Source organism: Lactuca sativa, chromosome 6 (genome assembly GCF_002870075.4).
Source record: "Lactuca sativa cultivar Salinas chromosome 6, Lsat_Salinas_v11, whole genome shotgun sequence".
Lineage (NCBI taxonomy): Eukaryota > Viridiplantae > Streptophyta > Magnoliopsida > Asterales > Asteraceae > Lactuca > Lactuca sativa.
Genome location: NC_056628.2, coordinates 182,290,658 through 182,311,355, shown reverse-complemented (window position 1 = coordinate 182,311,355; position 20,698 = coordinate 182,290,658). Strand labels below are relative to the sequence as shown.

The following is a 20,698-nucleotide window of genomic DNA, read 5'->3' as shown; positions in this document are numbered from 1 at the left end:
TCAGTTAATTTATATTTTTAAACATAAAAATCATAATTTATTACTCAAAATTCACAGTTTAATATACTCAATTCACAATTCAAATAGAAATTTTACAGCTTAATGCGGTTAATTCAAAGTTTAAAACACAAAAATCATAGTTTAATACATAAAATTCACAGCTTATTACAATAAATTCATAGTTTAATAAATAAATAATATAAATTCATAACTATATTATAAATTTAAAACTCTTAATACAGTCAATTCATAGTTTAATACACAAAATTCACAGTTTAATACAATAAATTCACAATTTAATCAAAAAAAATATATATTCAAATCCATATTTTCAAATTAAAACTTACATTTATATATTAATATATGGAGACATTTCTATGTATTAAATTATCAATTTAACATATTAATCTGTAAATAAAATTCACAACTTAATACAAAAACTTAACAGTTTTATACAATACACTCACAACTCATTTACAAGTATAATATCATATTATAGTGTATTAAACAACTCATTCGTTTACAGTTTAATACATACATAAATTATCTCGTATTTCATAAGCAAAAATCAAAAGAAAAACATATACAAAGATCATAAAATAGGATAACATATCTGATATCACAGTTTAAACTGAAAATTCACAATTCAATGCATTCAATTCATATCTTTAAATACAAAAATCAATTCATATCTTTAAATACAAAAATCAATATTTGATTCGTAGCTTTATACAATACATTCACAACTCATTTCAAGTATAATCTCATATTTCAGTGTATTAAAGAGCCCATTCATTCATAGTTTAATACATACATAAATTATCTCATATTTCATAAACAAACATCAGAAGGAAAACATATACATGGATAATAAAAGATGATAACTTATCTGAAATCAACGAAGAAGATGAATGAGAAATAGAACATATCCTTACTCTACCACCACAAGCAACATCAACACTGCCAATTACCATACGCTACTATTAACCGTCGCCACCACCAACCATGCCAATACCACCAATATATTTCATTTAAAAATCGGATCTGGATAAAAAAAATCAAAATTCATTGTTTAATACAACATTTTAAACACTAATTCACAACTTAATTCAATATTTCAGACACTATTGATAACTTAATGCTTCAAAAAAACTAAACATTCACAGCTTAGTGACTTACATATTCACAAATTAATAGATAAAAAACACAAACTCACAGCTTAAAACATACCTAATTTTGTTGAATCATTTCATTAAACACCTTGTGTGCACCATACATACAAGATCTATAATGACCATATAAATCAGATCTGAAGTAGATCTTTTGTATACACCAGATCTATATGCCTGAATTACAACAAACACACTCGATATGATCACATCTAATAAATTGACGTATTTTGCTTTTGATATGAAAGGTTAATGGCGGTTGGTGACATTTCCGACAGAATGAGGTGAGGAAGCAATGATGCTGGAATAGATATGATGAAATGGTGGATCGAACCACCGTTGGCCACCATGAAATGCATCGTATACACCAGATATATGCCCGAAAGTGCATCAATAACATCAAATATGAACAGATCTAAGAAATCAATGCATCTTTGACTTCAGATATGAAAGATTAATCGCAGTTGGTGACATTCTGGTGTCTTTGAGACGAAGAACACAAAACCATGAGTGTAAACTGAAGAACAAGAAAATGGATCTCTCCATAACTCCTTCAATCTCGTCGTTGCTCGTAAATCTTCACATCAGTGGTTGCGGAATTCATAGATCCGTACTAGAGCTTGTAGATCTAGATGTCATTAGTAGTGGATGTCGTAGATCTGAACCGGAGCTTTAGATTTGAATGAACATACGATAAATCTGAATGAAGATACGATAGATCTGGAGGTTTTCGACGACGAGCAATGGTGATGTTATACTTTTCTGGAGGCAGAGATTGGAGGTGGTCGTAGATCTAGAGGCATACTAGAGTTTTTCGTCAAGTTGTGTTCGGAAGCTTTTATTCGTAGCGGCGCTAGTGTTTCAGTCGGAGAAGTCACAGATGGCTAGTAAAAGCTCATCAGAAGGAGATTTAGATTTGAACAAATATATAATAGATTTCAACAAAGATATGATAAATATGGTGGTTTTGGATGAAGAGCCAAGGTGATGTTATAGTTTTCTGGAGGCGACGATTGGAGGTGATCGTACATCTGGAGGCACAAAACAGTTTTTTGTAAAGTAATGGTCGGAAGTTTTTATCCGCAGTGGCACCAGTGTTTCAGTCGGAGAAGTTACGGGCGGCTAATGGAAGCTCATCAGAAGGAGATGAAGATGACGGTGGTAGGTAGTGGATGTGACGTTTGGATTCAGATCTGAGAGACTGGAGATTACGGTGGTGAGTATGGTCGGTGGTATCAGGCAGTGATAAAACGATGGCGATGGAAGGAGGCGACGGTTGTAGGTGGCTCTGCAGGTTGCACCAGTAGGTGGCAGCGGTAAGTTGTGGCCGAGGTGGTGTTAGGTTTATAGTTCTTGAAGGTTCATAAGAAAGTTAGAAGGAGATGAGAGAATTTAAAAAAAAGTTTCAGCGAGTTTGAAAATATTTTTGAAATTTAAATGTGTGATCTAATTTTTGATTTAATGGTTGTAACGTTAGGAATGTATCTGGGCAAAATACCCTCAAAAGGGTTCTTAGGTGGCTCTTAACTTTTAATGGTTCTCATTTGATATTTCTCTCTCTCTCTCTCTCTCTATCTATCTATCTATATATATATATATATATATATATATATATATATATATATATATATATATATATACATACATACATACATTCATACATGCACACATACACATACACATACACATACACACACATACATATATATATATATATATATATATATATATATATATGATGCCCAGTTTAGCCCATGTGCAAGGTGGGCATTGGAACAAGGCCCATAATTTTAAGGGGCCCAATTTTTTTTAGTAGTATATACAATTTTCAGCCCAATAATCCAAATGTATCAGGCATCGGCTCATCACGTACGGGAGAAGGAATTGGACGGAACAGAAGCCATCATCACAATCGTTGATTACTCGATTATGTAATTGGTTCGTTCGTTAAAAAAACGATCGACACCTGTGTTAGCGTCTTATTGATTTAGCGACGACAGGAGCAAGGGTGAATGTGATTCACAGATTCAGCGAGACTACAACTCAACAAGGTTTGAACTTAAGGTCGATTATCTGATTTTATCTCCTGCTAACCAGCTAATCACATATGATTTATGAGAAGGGGATTATCAATATATAGTTTTCAATTGCATACTTGAATGATTCATACTTTCATAGATTATCAATTTAACATAATATTGAATGAATTTAATAGTTTATTATAAGTTTATCTAATATAGAAATCAGTTTAATAGAATAATGAATGAATAAATCAGTTTCTAAGATTCACAAAAATCAGTTTAATAGTTTAAATTATGAGTTTATGTATATTGTAAAATTGTTTATCATAAATCTGGTTATCCGATTCTCGGATTTTCAAATTATGTTAATTGTAATTGCTTGAATGTAGAAAGTTATAACTTGAGAGTTAAAACTAATGAACTTATAGTGATGAAGTCTAAAGAACCATCAGGTTATCAAAAACGTAAAAAGAGAAAACTAGATGAAGAAAAGAGAAAGGTTGATGGCGGTGCTCTAGATATGTTTATCCATAGACAACCTGTTGAAGAGCACATTGAAGAGCATGTTGAAGAGCAAGAGCATGTAGAAGTAGAAGAGACAGAAGAGCATGAGCCTATTATAGATCTTGTTGATATATATATATATATATATATATATATATATATATATATATATATATATATATATATATATATATAATCAAAGGAGGTGGGAAAAACTTAATTTTGATGAGATTAAACTTTTGGTTGAGAAAGGTCCTAAAAGAGATAATATATTATGTATGGTCCCTACGATAAATTCGGTAGACGATTTTCTGTAGCTTTATATACAAGAACTTTATCAAATTTGGACAAGTGTGATAGAGAATGGCTAGTATATTCGAAAGAGCTAAACATGGTATTTTGTTTCTGTTGTAAAGTGTTTAGAAAATGGATTTTGAAAGGGAAATTAGATGGTGAAGGTTAATCAGATTGGCAGCATGTTACCACTAGGGTTAAAGAACACATAATTTCATTGGATCATCTTACAAATAGGAATAAGTGGTTTGTCATGTGTAAAAGATTGAACTTGAATGAAACAATTGATAAAGTTTAGCACGAGCAGTTCAAGAAAGAAAGAGATTACTGGAAACAATTCCTTTTAAGAATTATTGCAGTAGTGAAGTTTCTTGCTAAACATAATTTAGCATTTCATGGATCTAATGAAAAGTTGTATAAAAAAGGTAACTATAAATGGTATTTTTTTTATTCTAGTTCCACCAAAAACCTTTTTGTTAATTATGATGACTTGTTCCACTTCTTATTTGTTAATTGTATTTAATAGGTAATGCAAATTTTTTGGGTGTCACTGAAATGTTGGAAGAGTTTGACCCGGTTATCAAAGAACATATGTGACGGATCACAAGTGAAGCGCTTCATGTGAATTATCTTGGCCACCTAATCCAAAACGAACAAATATCTTTGATAGCTAAAGAAATTAAAAACACACTTATCAAGAAGATAAAGGAAGCAAAGTAGTACGCAATCATACTTTATTTTACTCTTGATTCAAGTCACCAAGAACAGATGACTACAATTGATGGGTTTTGAGCATTACAGCATTCCTATGGTGCACATGCAACCCTATTTGCTTTAGATCTAAGTTGTTCTCAAGTTATACATGCAAATTAATTTTCCAAAGCAAAACCCTAATCTAGCATACAAGAAAACAAAATCTAATCATATTAGGGTTTAGAGGAATACCTTTCTTGTTAGTAGCTTGACCTTGACCTTCAATAGCTTCATGCATCAAGTGTTGCACCTCTAATGGAGTCACAAACACCACTTAGCAGAAGATGAACAAGAGAGAGGTGATGTAGGTTTCTTAAATTCGGCTAGGGTTCTCTAAGAATTCATAGGGCCAAAAACCTCAAGCCTAGGGTTCCTTATATAGTTGAGTTGCAACTAGGGTTTTCAACTGGAAACCTTAAATCCCTTGCTTAGGCCCTAAGCAATCCACATACCTCCATATTATAGGCCTTGGACGAAAACCCTATGGGCTTCCTATAGATTTTCGTCCTTATCAATAGGGTATATTAGCCCAAACTAAAACTATCACTGATTTACATAATCAGTCCCCGTTCTTTTAATCAGTCCCTTTTGATCACTAAATTAATTCCAAACTAATTTCTGATCAATACTAATTAAATAATATGATTTCTCAATTAATATATTATTCTTATAATATATTAATAAATCTTTTATCAACCTCTTTCTCCTAATTCATCCTATCAAATTGTTATGGTGAAGGCACCCCAAAAGGACCATGTTACTATCGGCTAAAGTACATATCAATTATAGTTATGGGCTTAGACACCTAATCTGAAAGTTTCTCACTTGGATAAGTCTAATAACTATAACTGTAAATATGACTTCAAATCCGATTAGCAATTGTAGCTCTCAAAAGCCGTTTGTCGAACTCTGACCTAGTCAATGACACGTCCTTTATATAAGGGATCATATAATCCCCCATTCTACAAGATACCGTGTGGACAAAGACATGGAACATAATCATTCTCAATGTCCAAAAATTTGTTTCCCGACTTCTGATTTGTTTGACATAGAACTTAATTGAACACATCAATTCAGTCCTGACCGATCCCGACACATAAGTTAACACAAAATCATCGAGGGGACCAAGATATCGCTTTCACCCTCTTAGGATAAAAGGAACAGATAAACTTTGACTTATATGCTTTTACTATTTACTCATTAAATTGTACACAAAAATACCTTTTATAACATCAAGTTACTGATGCGCTTACACATTATCAATGCACAACCAACTCGTAAACAACAACTCATATATCTCAGTTTAAAGATTATACGATATTATTGTCTCACAATCACTCGTGATAAATTCCATAAAGTGATTCACATGAGTGTGGGTTTAATCCAATACTCAAATCATATTTCAGAAGTACTCATGAACGTTGCAGCAAGCCTTTGCTGTGTCCAAACACTTAGACAATCTACAAACCAATTCATGACAGTCTAACCTCATAACTTACTCCCAAAGTATGATTGATTGTGGATAATTTGAATAATCTAATTATTCTGGAAGTAAAACATGAAAAGTGAAACAATAGTAAACAATCGACACAAGATAGTAAACTTTACTCATAAATAAATCTCCATTACTTAATCATTAAATGTCAATTACATTTATCTATTACAAGTTTCTAAACATCTATCTAATCACTAAAACTAATATCGTCCTTCAGACCAATGCTCCCCGCATGCTATAAGTACTTAACCCTGCTCAGACCCTTTGTAAGACAATCTATTGTGTTCTCCTCTGACGATACCCTCTTGACTACGAGGAGTCCCTCTTCTACCCGATGTCTGATGAAGTGGTATTTTATGTTGATGTGTCTGGATCTACCATGATCCCTTGGTTCCTTGGTTAAGGCAACCGCTCCTTCGTTATCACAGAAAATCTCCATAGGCTCCTTTAGGGCTGGTACAACTCCGAGGTCTCCACTGCGGTTCTTTAACCATATTGCCTCCTTCGACGCTTTGCTCGCTGCTATGTACCTTGATTCGTACGTTGAATCAGCCACAGTCTCCTACTTGGAACTTTTCCATGTAACTACTCCTCCATTTAGGGTAAATACCCAGACCGACTGAGAGCGGAAGTTATCTCTGTCGTTCTGAAAGCTGGTGTCACTATACCATGTCACTCTCAAATCATCACTCCCACCAAGTGTAAGGACCTAGTCCTTAGTCCTTCACAGTTACTTAAGAATGTTCTTAACTGATGTCCAATGAGCTCTACCCAGGTTCCCTTGATATCGGCTAACCATGCTCAACGCAAAAGCCACATCAGGGCGAGTACACATCATAGCGTACATGATCGAGCCACCGGTGGAAGCATATGGCACTCGACTCATTTCTGATATCTCGGCATCGGTACTCGGACTTCGAGTCTTACTCAACTTGGTATTGCTTTTGATTGGTAGTTCCCCTTTCTTAGAATTCTCCATGCTAAAACGTTTCAACACCTTGTCCAAGTAAGTACTTTGACTAATTCCTATTAGTCTCCTACTTCTATTTCTTAAAATCCTTATCCCGAGAATGTAAGCAGCTTCCCTTAGATCCTTCATAGCGAAACACTTCCCAAGCCAGGACTTAACCTCCTGCAAGGTCGGGATGTCGTTTCCTATGATCAATATGTCATCAACATACAAAACTAAAAAGCTAACTATACTCCCACTAGCCTTGAAATATACACAAGACTCATCTTTGCTTCTTGAAAATCCAAACTCTTTGACTTTCTCATAGAAACAAAGATTCCATTTGTGAGACACTTGCTTTAACCCATAGATGGATTTCTCAAGCTTGCGCACTCTATTAGGTACTTCGTATCTACAAAACCCTCTGGCTGATACACGTAAACATCTTCAGCCAACTTCCCATTAAGGAAAGCAGTTTCGACATCTATTTGCCATATTTCATAATCATGAAACGCAGCTATAGCCAGCATAACCGTTATAGACTTGATCTTGGCCACTGGTGAGAAGGTCTCATCATATTCAACCCCTAGGGTTTGAGTAAAGCCCTTCACAACCAGTCGTGCCTTGAAGGTGTGCACTTTCCCATCCATGCCAGTCTTCTTCTTGAAGATCCACTTGCACTCGACCTTCTTATGACCCGATACAATGTCAACCAAGTTCCTAACTTGATTATCATACATGGACTAAATCTCGCTTTCCATTTCATCCTTCCACTTTGTACACTCCGGGCCCACCATGTCTTCCTTGTAGTTGTTAGGTTCACCCAAATTTATCAGTGTACTATCACTGATAAACGTATCACCTTCAGCAGTTATATGGAAACCATACAGCATAGGTGGAACACTAACTCTACTGGAACGTCTCAGAGGTAAGGACTCGTCAACTGGTTCAACAAGAATGTCTTTCTTAGGTTAACTGCTAGTGTTAGAGGTTCCTTCACCGCTTGACTCTTGAAGCTCTTCATGATCAATTTGCCTCCCACTGTCCTCTTGGCATATGATTTCTCTCTCGAGTAAAACCCCTCTCCGTGCTACGAAGACCACGTTGTCACTAGGTCTGTAGAAAAGATATCCAAAAGATTTATGTGGGTAGCCGATGAAAATACATCGCTCACTGCGAGGTTCAAGCTTGTCGTGAGTCCCTCGTCTTACGAAAACCTCGCAACCCTAAACCTTGATATGTGCCAACAAGGGAACCTTCCCTGTCCACATCCCGTGAGGTGTTTTGGCAACCTTCTTAGTTGGGACTAGATTAAGGATATGGGCGGCAATCTCTAAGTCATACCCCCAAAATGAGATAGGTAACGAAGCTTGACTCATCATGGAACGAACCATTTCCAATAAGGTTCGATTGCGCCTCTCAGCTACACCATTAAGCTGCGGTGCCCTAGGTGGCGTCAATTGTGAAATAATTCCACATTCCTTAAGATAGTTGTGGAACTCGATACTAAGATACTCACCACCCCTATCAGATCTAAGAATCTTTATCTTCCTGCCCAATTGATTCTCCACTTTTTGCTTAAACTCTTTGAACTTTTCAAAGGTTTCTGACTTGTGCTTGATTAAGTAGATATACCCATATCTGCTATAATCGTCGGTAAAAGTCACATAGAAGTGGTTAGCATCCCTTGTGATGGATCTGAAGGGCCCATACACATTTGTGTGTATGAGATCCAACAATCCCTCACCTCTTTCCCAAGTACCAGTGAAAGGTTATTTAGTCATCTTTCCAAGTAAACAAGATTTGCATGTGTCATCTGACTTTAGGTCAAATGACTCCAAAACTCCATCCTTTTGGAGTTGGGCTATGCTCTTCTTGTTGACATGTCCAAGACGACAATGCCACATGCATGCCTTGTCTAAACCATTAGACGAATCGATATGCAACTCATTATTTCCTAAGTTATCTACAACCATCACAGTTTCATATACACCATTACAAGGCAATGCTTCAAATTATAATGTACCATTATAGAAAGCATTAATAGAACAAACTTCATTATTAAATGAAAATCTAAAACCTTGTCTGTATAAACCATGAAAAGAAATAATATTCTTTGTCATCTCCGACGTGTAACAACAATCATTCAACTCTAATCCTAACCCACTACTAAGAACTAAAGAATAAATCCCGATCTTGGTGATGGCGACGATTTCCTATTCTCCCTTATCAGGTTCATCTTCCCATGCTCCACATCCCTACTTCTTCTTAGCCCCTACAAATTAGAACAAATGTGAAAACCACATCCTATATTAAGGACCCAAGAACTAGCATGTGATGAGTTACTAGATTAAATAGTATAAATACCTACGAAGAAGGGCTTTATCTTCCCATTCTTGATGTCCTGCAAGTATTTCAGGCATCTTCGTTTCCAATGCCCCTTGTCGTGACAGTAGAAGCATGTTGCTTCTTTAGGATCAGATGAGGGAGTGGCAGAACCGGCTTTACCTTTGGATCCATTTGAAGAGGATCCAACATGGGACTTTCCCTTGTGGCTCTTAGATGGAGCTTTCCTCTTTTTCCCTTTACCATGTCCTCTAGCGAGGACCGAGGCAACAACAGTAGGGGTGGACTTGACAGCTTTGCCTTTAAGTCCACTTTCAGCAGTTCTCAACAAACCTTGAAGCTTGCTCAAGCCTCCTTGTTCATATGATAAGTCGTCTTGAACTGATCATAACAAGGAGGTAAATAGTGTAGGATTATATCAATCGCCAACTCTTCGTCAAAGTTGACATTCAACTTGAGCAAATGATCCACATACCTTTGCATCCTTTGCAAGTAGCTCATGATGGACTCTCCATCTTTCATCTTGGTTGTTATTAGCGTGGCGACAATATTGTACCTTTATTGACGCGCACTTTGATGGTACTTTTCCATCAAATCTTGGCACATGTCATAAGGCCAGTAGTCCTCATAGAACCATTGCAGCTCAGGAGTCATAGTGGCTACCATAATCCATGACAACTTTGTCACGTCTTTTTCATGAGCCCTATACTCAGCTATTTGTTCGACAATAGCTTTGGTTTCATCTATCTCTTTGACTTCTTTTTTGAGGACGTATTCTTTCTCCTCGTATCGCAGGGCCATTCGAATGTTACGAATCCAATCATTGAAATTGGACCCATCGAAGGTGACCCTTTCACAGATGTTCAAAAGAGAAAAGGAGCTTGAGGAGTTGGAGTCCGAGCCAGAAGTGTTGTTTGAGCCAGACAACTGAAAAAGAAAAGGAACAAAGTTTTGATTAGATAAAGAATCCTTAATTTAACACCTAAATGAAATATTAAGGCTATGACCCAACACAATAATTTACAATTTGGAAAAGGGATGCCGTAATCCAATTGCAAATTATTTAAACGTAGGTAAATGACGATTTACCAATTCCACCACGAAAAACGAAATGAAGAATTAGGTTTTAAATGAAATTAAATTCCTAGATTCTTTTGAGATTCATTGAACTTGTCAATGGCATGTTTAATCTCAATGATGCCCTTCAAGTTTGTGACTGGGATACCGAGGATCACAAACAAGGTGTGAATAACCATGCAAGTTAGCATGGCACTCTCGATTTCGTTTACCACCTAATCAACGTGCCGATTCACCACACACGCTCCATTGATCTATGGTAATTCTTGAGCTACCCTTTGCCACCCTTTGCCACCCTTGTTAGTCCAAGTTAGGGTATTTCCCGTTGCTACTGGAAGGAAACTCACCTCGAAAAGTAGCTACCGAAAGTCTGACTGCTAGACGTCTGGCTGCTGCACCGGCAATCCTCCAGCTACAAATCCATAAACATAGATTAGCCACTCATAAATACCCTTAGGTCAATTGACTGACCCACCCCTGGTCCAAGGTCAACTCCTTGGTCAAAGTCAACTTCCAGTTGATTGGACTCGCCGAGTCATGGCACAGACTTGCCGAGTCCTTCTCCTACTAACCTGGTCCTACTCGCCAAGGCCCTCTTCCCACTCACTGAGTCACCCTTAACTCACTACTCGGGACAATAGAACCGACTCGTGATCTGACTCGCCGAGTCCAAGAACAACTCGCCGAGTCCCCACGAGCAGATCTCCTACTCGCTTCCAAATCCTCACCATAGCATCCCTTAAAAGGATTTGGGGTTCTGGGACTATTGCTACACGTTAGATTGCTAATTCCGCGTGCAGATACGAAGGGTTGGACCTTCAACACTTAAACCCCTCTTACTCAGTGATAGTTCATATGACTCGCCGAGTTTGAAGAACCACTCGTCGAGTTCCAGGCAATCTTCATCGGACTCGCCGAGTTGTTCATCCAACTCGCCGAGTCTAAGACCATCTTCATAGAACTCGCCGATTTCCACTTTGGGACTCGTCGAGTCCCTTCAACCCACTTCCCATACAGACCAAATCTGAGACATGCAACGCTTCTAAACCATAGATCTATGATCCTAGGGCATGCTTATCACGTAAAGTTGTAAACTTTACATGCATGCATGGCCTTATAAGTTCAAGAAGGCAAATCCAAGCTATTTAGGAGGTCATATACTCAATAGGGACCCCAATAACTCCAACCACAGAGACTTTACACTTCTAAGATGTCCATAAGGTCCCAATCTGAAGTCCTTTCAGAACATAGAGCGTAAATACATGGAGTTTGAGGTTTTAGGGCTTGAAAACCACTAATTTGGGACAAAAAAGGATCTAATGAACTAGTGATCAAGGTAAGAACTTTTCTACCTGAATGGAAGCTTCCCACAGTGTAGATTCCGGATCTACCTCCCCTCCTTGCACACTTCAACCTCTTCCTTCTTCTTCTAAGCTCCAAACCTTCTTCACAAAGCCAAAATCACTCTCAAGAACAATATGGGGGCTAGGGTTTCTTTCTACAGCTCTCAGGAACCAGGTGCTACATAGTGCCTCAAGTGGTGCACCTCTAATGGAGTCATAAACACCACTTAGCAAAAGATGAACAAGAGAGAGGTGATGGAGGCATCTTGAATTCGGCTAGGGTTCTCTAAGAATGTATATGGCCGAAAACCTCAAACCTAGGGTTCCTTATACAGTTGAGCTACTACTAGGGTTTTCAAATGGAAACCCTAATTCCCTTGCTTAGGCCCTAAGGAATCCACATACCTCCATATGATAGGCCTTGGACAAAAACTCTATGGGCTTCTTATGGATTTTCGTCCACCCCTTATCAATAGGGTCCATTAGCCTAAAATACAACTATCACTGATTTACATAATCAGTACCTGTTCTTTTAATCAGTCTCTTTTGATCACTAAATTAATTCCAAATTAATTTCTGATCGATACTAATTAAATAATATGATTTCTCAATTAATATATTATTCTTATAATATATTAATAAATCATTCATCAACCTCTTTCTCATAATTCATCCTATCAAATTGATATGGTGAAGGCAACCCAAAAGGACCATGCTACTATTGGGTCAAGTACATATCAATTATAGTTATGGGCTTAGACACCTAGTGAGGTATTTAAAGTTATCATATAATTATGTTACTATCGAGGAGCCCTTTTTAGGTTTTTTGAATATTGATGAAGCCTCTAGAAAAGGATTATTTGCTATTATACTTGAGGAGTTAAAGTCTCTTGGTCTTTAAATTGATGATATGCGTGGTCAAGGCTATGATAATGGAGAAAACACGAAAGGAAAAGACCAATGAGTGCAAAACAGATTTTTAGATATAAATCCTAGAGCATTTTACACTCCTTGTGGTTGCCATTCTCTTAATCTAACATTATATGATATGGCTACAAGTGTGTTAAAGGAAAGAACTTTTTTGGATTCATCCAACGTATTTATACAATCTTTGCAAATTCTACTAAGAGGTGGGAAATTTTGAAAGATAATGTTAAAGCTTAGAGTCCTAATTCATTGTGTCAAAATCGTTGGGAAAGTCGGGTTGAGAGTGTAAATGCTATTAAACTGCAACTTGTGGATGTACGGGAAGCTCTACTTCAAGTTGGAGAAAAAGATAATGATGCTGCAATTACAAGTGAAGCAACTTCACTAGCAGAAAAAGTACATGGTGACTTTGAATTTTTCGTATCAACTGTTATTTGGTGTGAAGTACTAAACCATGTGAATATTGTGAGTAAGAAGTTACAATCAAAGGATATGCATCTTGATAATGCTATTACATAAATAAACAAATTGATTGGGTACATCAAGGATTATAGAGAAACTGGTTTTTCAAAAGCGATTTTTGAAGGGAAGGAGATTGCTATTGAAATGGGTATTTATCCAATATTTCCAAAAAACGTTTGATTGAAAGGAAAACAAGGTTTGATGAGAGTTCAAGTAGTGAAGAAGTTTCATTTACACCTGAAGAGAATTTCAGAGTCGATTATTTCTTATACATTGTTGATCAAGCTATTTATTCTCTTGAGACAAGATTTGAATAATTCAAAGAGTATGACAACGTATTTGGTTTTTTATTTCCACATAATTTGAGGGGAATTCAAGATAAAGATCTTAAGTTGTATTGTCACCGTCTTGAAAAAGCACTCAAGTTTGAAGTAAGATCGGATATTGATGTCGAGGAACTTTATACGGAATTGAAATTATTTGAGACATTGGAAACCAATGAATTTAGCAAACCTATAGGTGTTTTGAAGTTTTTGAAAGAACTTAATTATTCCCCAAATTCAAGCATTGCATATAGAATATTGTTGACTATTCAAGTAACGGGCGCATCTACAGAAAAGAGTTTTTCCAAATTAAACTTTACGGAATCTTACTTATGCTCCACAATGACCTAAGAAAGTCTTAGCGGTTTGGTGATGGTATCTATCGAGAACAAAATCTTAGAGGGTATAGACTTCAAAGAGTTGATAAAGCAATTTGCAATCAAGAATGCTAGGAAAGCTTCACAGATTGTCGGTTAGCTGTTAGGATATGTTATTAACCATTAAAGTACTATGATTTTGCTATGTTTATTGCTATAAGGTTTATCGTCATTTTAATAAAAAAAATTAGTTTACGTAATTTAATTTGTTACACATTAAGGCTTAATGTCATTTTCATCTGTTTCGTCCTGGTCATTTGAATCTTCAGAACCAGCCTTGATATATATATATATATATATATATATATATATATATATATATATATATATATATATGTATATATATATATATATATATATATATATATATATATATATATATAAGGTTACATGCTATTAATAACTCAATCCAAAGAGGGTCTTATTAATTGACATGATTTATTGTCAATTCTTATTATCAAACTTTATAGTTTATATGTTTATTAATGCGAGTATTAGCCGACCCAAAGGTAGACTGATATTTGGTCGAATAAACATATATTCGGTTATAAACATGTGACAATTTTTTTTGGTTCCATGTGATTAATAAGTCAATTCAAAGAGGGGCTTGTTAATTGACATAATTTATTGTCAATTTTATCACCAAAACAAGGATATCTCTTGCAAGTTAGTATTACTGTCCAAAGACTTGATATTAATGTTGTGTTGATACCTTGTAAAGATTTCATAAATTGAATTTATTGATTACGGTTTATGGATTAATGATCATAAAAATACATTTGCGTATGGTCTCAAAACAACAAATTTGAATTATGGTATTATATCTGCTAACATTGATCACATTTATTTACATAATGAGATTAACTTTAATAAATGGAATGAGGGCATTATGTTAGTTCTCAATTGCATGGATATTAAACTTGCATTTTGGATAGAGAAACATTCTTTGAGGATGCTGAGTTTACAGGAGAAACAAGGTTAAAACATTGTCCTTAAGGAGGAATTATTCTTGATTCATATTATTGCTTTCAATAGTATGCAGATTATGAATTAGTGATCAACGATGTTATTCAATCTCCTATTCTTAATACGCAGACTCAACATCCTTAACTTTAGATATCCTATGCGTGGTACCATATTTTTCATCAATTTATTATCTCATTTAGTTTTGAGGTAAATACAGTAGATGATTTTATGTATCATAGATTAAGTGGGAGTAAATTTATCTTTTTGGTTTTTGGGCAGATATCTACGTAACCTAAGTTTGGATCATAAGAAAGCAACCAAATGGATTTTGAGATATCTATATATAACAAAAGGCTATATGCTAAACTAAAGGAAATCAAATATTTTGGAGATCATTTTTATTAGATGCTAAAATGGTTACCAATCCATATCGGGATACTTTTACATTTTAGCACGATGAGCCATTTCATGCAATAGACTTCGGTAACTTCTTCCAAAATGGAAGAATAATTTGTACCATGGAATATGGTTGTGGAAACACGAGACTCATTATTGGTATTGAAAGACCACTAAAGTTGTGATAATAAGTCAGCAATGTTATATTCCAACAACAAAAGTTCTATTAAGTCATTCATATTGACATCAAGTTTTCTTCTATTAACACAATAGTGCAAAATGGAAATATTTATAGCATATATGAACAAACTCCATAAAAGCATATCCGCTCATATAGGGATTAGCTCCCTAGGTCTTTCATGAGCATAATACACACGTTGGTGTGATATTTGGTTTTAGTGGGAGTTTATGGTGTTTTATGTTTTGTTTAAGAACAATTATGTTTTTCTGTACAGAATTAAGAATTTGGTTAACTCCATTATTAGTTGCACTTATTTGAAGTTTGATCTCACTTTAATCTAAAGAGGAACTCGTTGGAAATCTATTTTGATTTTAAAACAACACATCATGTTTAATCTATGTTGTTAGTTATATATGCATATGTGACCATTGACAGGTTTAGTTACGTAAATTGTAACGAAGACCGCCTAGATCCTAAACTATTATGATTAGTAGACGAGATTGTTTAAGGGTACCAATATTATGATAACATTCATTAAATCACTTATACAATTATATGTACATTTATATATGCATGGTCCAGTGGAAGATTGTTAGATAATTATGGGACCACTTCATATATATGTAATGCCATCATTAAATCTGATTATTATGGTAAGAATAAAAATTGATGATGGACCGATTGATAGAATATTTACTTACCTTGATGGTTGAGTTCCCGATTTGACTCACGATCCTCAAGATCTCTTCCATCTTTCACATTAGGGTATATCTCCATCTATATATACATGTGATGAGGAGCAGATCAGGGCATATAGAATACACACATAAGATTTGTGGGTCAAATTGCTGAGGGATTTTAGAAAGTTCTTGAGATCAACTAGAAAACTCAACCTAGTTTTTCGGATTCGAATATCATAATGAAATCAGGTATGAATCCTTCAATCTTATTGTTTAAGTTTTCTTTTAATCAGATTCGAGATTAAAGATCCAAAGTTATGCTTCCGCGTTTTATGTTTTGGGTATGAAAATAACTAACTAACTAACTAACTAGCTAACTAACTAACTATATATATATATATATATATATATATATATATATATATATATATATATATATATATATATATCCTATACTATTATGATTAGTGGACGAGATTGTTTAAGGGTACCAATATTATGATAACATTCATTAAAGCGTTTATACGTTTATATATAGATTTATATATACGTGGTCCAATGGGAGATTGTTAGATAATTATGTGACCACTTCATACATATGTAATGTTATCATTAAACTCGTCTATTATGGTAAGAATATAAATTGTTGATGGACCGTTTGATAGAATATTTACTTACCTTGTGGGTTGAGTTCCCGATTTGACTCAAGATCCTTAAAATCTCTTCCATTTCTCACATTATGGTATATCTCCATCTAAATATACATGTGACGAGGAGCAGATCAAGACATATAAAATACACATAAGATTTGTGGGTCAAATTGCTGAGGGATTTTAGAAAGTTCTTAATATCTACTTGAAAACCCAACCTAGTTCTTCGGATTCCAATATTATAATGAAATTGTGTATGAATCCTTCAATCTTATTGTTTAAATTTTCTTTTAATCATATTCGAGATTAAACATCCAAAGTTATGTTTCTGCGGTTTATGTTTTGGGTATGAAAATAGCTAGCTAACTAACTAACTAACTATATATATATATATATATATATATATATATATATATATATATATATATATATATATATATATATATATATATATATATATATATATATATATATATATATATATATATATATGAAGATTTATTTATTTATGATGTCTAACTTTCTCCAGAAAAATTCAAATCGTGTAAAATTGCAGATTATGACACTATAGGTGTATATATAAATTTATTGAATATCGTTTGACATATGATCGGCCCGACATAGGACCATACGGCAAAGAGGATATGATTTTTTGCTAAAAATACACACATTAACACACAGAAAGACACGCATACGCATACATACTATCAAAAGGACACACATACATCATGCATAAACATAAATAACATAAGCATTTACATATATGATATAATATACACATACACATACACATAAAGATACATTGTGTTATGACATGCAATTCAGAAGAGAATATATTTCAAATAACTACATTGGCACAGAAAATGATGAGCATGCATGGAATTTCATGCATAAGTGGAATAACAACTAGTAGAATATAATCCCCAAAAGTATTATAACACCAATTATCAATGTACAAAGAGCATAGTACAACAATATCATGCAAGATACATAGATTCTTCAAATTTACGAAATGATTGTTAACCATGTATTTGGTGATTTTAATTATAAAAAATTAATAAAAATCACCGTTTACACCAATATTGTAGTTTTGTATAAGAAGGAATGCTATTAATTAATTAGAATTGTTACAGAAAATTAGAAAAATAAATAAAATAAAAGCTTAGTTAATCAGAAGGACAAATCCATGAATCCTCGTTACCTGGGAGTTGATCACCATCACTTCTTGATGAAACGACAGCGTTCTGATCATTTCCCCTTCCCCCCTCAAGATTCATCAAAGTTTCTTCTTGACCCCTCCATCTTTTCAACGACGTCGAAGAGGAACTTTCAAAGGCATTTGGTGGTTCCGATCGATGATTCTCACCTTCTATTACACTGCTTTGCTGAGGAAGCCTTGTTTGTGAAAGAGATTGAAATTGAAACATCTGCCTTTGCAAATTTGATAAATTCAAGGGTTGTTTTGTAAACAGGTGAGTTTCAGCAGGGGGTAATTGGAAATTACTCGTCGTTGCAGTTGTGGAATTCAAATATGTAGGCTGTTGTTGTAGCTGAATTTTCTGCGCCGACGGCCGTATAGGATTCAACGGCGCAAGTCCACCACCGTAAAGATCGAGCCGGCGAGAAAAAGGAGACGACGAGGAGGAGGTGGAGAAAGGGGCGGCGGGGATACCGGTGAATTCTTGAACCATTTGTCGGAAATTAGTGGTGTCGGTGGTGAGTACGGTGGTGGGTGCTCGTCGGGAAGCTCGTGTACGCTTCTTGGGGTTCTTCGTTGTTACATGACCTACTTTTTCAGGTTCAGTATCCGGGTTTATATTATCATCCACCGGTGTCGGATTAAGATACGGATCTTGCTGAGAATCAAGATTATACATCGAATTCTGGTTTCTGGACCAGAGAGAATCAAGATTGTACATCGGATTAGTGTTTGGGTTTAAGGGTTGTGAAAAGGACGACGGATCAAAGAAGGTGGACGGTGGTTGTGGTTGGTGGTGCGACGACGACGATGATGATGGCGGTGGTTGTTGAAACATCGGCATGTGGTTAAACTGTGTAGGAGGAGGATTTAAAAACATAGATTCCGTCCTTGAATCATACACCTCATCACAACCACCACCACCTACTCCGCCGTCGCCACAGCCGCTAGATGATTGCAAGCTGCCACTGTTACCGGAATCCATGGCGTGAAAACTGATGAGATCAAAAATGGAAGGAGGCTAAAGGCTATTAGATTGTCTCTCTCACTTTTATTTGTATATGAGAAAAGTAAGGAAAGTGCTTTTACCAGACTTAAAATTGATTGAACCAGAGCAATGTACAGATTGCAATGCGTGTTATACAAGTACATAGAGAACTGTTTGTTGCAGACATACAAAGTGTTTCATGTATACAAAATTAAAAAAGGTTCTTTTCACAATCTTTGTTGGGTGTATGGGATCTATGAGGAACCCAAAATGAAAAGCCGTAAACCATAATTTTAGGGCTACTCATTAAAATAATAAATATTGGTATATCATAATCATAAAATAGATATAGGGATATTCATAAAATGACCGGTTGTTATTTTTTTAGTTAAAAATATGACAAGTAAATTTAGAATAAATTATTTTGGACCCGATAAAAGAAAGAATCTTACTCATTTATTTGGACCCGATAAAAAAAGAATTTTACTCGTTTACGTTGTAGTCCCCTATATAAAGGAAATCAAACATGTCGTAACCACACACCCTAACACAGTGTTTTGGATTTTTTTTTTGAAAAAAAATGACGATACAATGTACGTATAAACTATAAAGGTTTATTTGAGTATATAGTGAATCAAGTTAGTTTTATGGTTTTTTTGTTCAACTATGTTTGGATAAATAGTTTTTAGCTTATTAGCTTATTGCTTATTTGTTTACTGCGGTGTGAAAAAACATTTTTTTAAAATGTGTTTGGATTAGTTTATTACGGTGAGAATAAGCAATAAGCAATAAGCATCTTAAGTGTTTGTCAAACAAAGCAGCTTATATGAGTAAAATAATCAATAAGTAATAAGCATTCCCCCCCCCCCCCCCCCCCCCTCTCCCCCCGCTTATTAAAATCGGCTTATTTAGCTTATTCCTACAGCAATAAACTGATTTTTAAAAACTTCTATCAAAATACTTAAATTTGCTTATTGCAGTGGGATTAAGCAATAAGCACTAAACAAACAGTTTATTTTTTTTCTTATCCAAACACACGGGTAAATGATAAAAAAAAATTGTAGAAATGTTACATGTAGTTCGAAAATTCAAGGAACTAGTTTGTATTGGCTTCAATTTGTGCGGACTAACAAGACATTGTATCATTATTGTCTTTTGGTTAATATATTGTTTAATATGGCCGACGACAATTTGTAGTAAGCTTATAGAACCCCAAAAACAAATTATAGCGTATAAATCAGAATCGGGAATCTTAAGAACAGTTACGAAAATTATTGTTCTTGTTAGGACATAAATACACAATCAATAAAACTAATTGAAATAAAACAATCCAAATTCAAATATATATATATATATATATATATATATATATATATATATATATATATATATATATATATATATATATATATATATATATATATATATATATATATATATATATATATATATGGAAAAGTGAATATACCCTTAAGGGTATATAAGCTTAGGTACCCAAACTCATTATATTACGTCGTTTTATATCATATATATACATTGTAATTGTTCAATGTTATTCTAATTCAACTTCTAACTTGATTTAATTTCAAGATTTTTATA

At 34.7% G+C, this 20,698-nt stretch overlaps 1 protein-coding gene across 2 annotated transcripts; it reads right to left on the bottom strand.

The window, feature by feature from the left end:
- Nucleotides 1-773: 773 nt before the first annotated feature.
- LOC111899326 (uncharacterized) lies at nucleotides 774-19,275 on the bottom strand. 2 transcript variants are annotated; one of them, XM_052764800.1, is made up of 3 exons: nucleotides 18,115-19,275; nucleotides 16,285-16,360; nucleotides 774-1,044 (listed from the first exon to the last, which is right to left on the bottom strand). In XM_052764800.1, exons 1-2 carry the CDS (start codon nucleotides 19,094-19,096, stop codon nucleotides 16,344-16,346), a joined length of 999 nt encoding a protein of 332 aa, XP_052620760.1. In that variant the 5' UTR covers nucleotides 19,097-19,275; the 3' UTR covers nucleotides 774-1,044; nucleotides 16,285-16,343. The 2 variants fall into 2 exon arrangements, with proteins under 2 accessions (XP_052620760.1, XP_052620759.1); XM_052764799.1 differs by lacking the exon at nucleotides 774-1,044 and adding an exon at nucleotides 16,942-17,017 and having other exon boundaries at nucleotides 16,314-16,360.
- Nucleotides 19,276-20,698: the final 1,423 nt, after the last annotated feature.

What these genes read in the sequence shown, in the direction of transcription:
- LOC111899326 (XM_052764800.1), bottom strand. Translation starts at nt 19,096, where the DNA reads ATGGATTCCGGTAACAGTGGCAGCTTGCAATCATCTAGCGGCTGTGGC.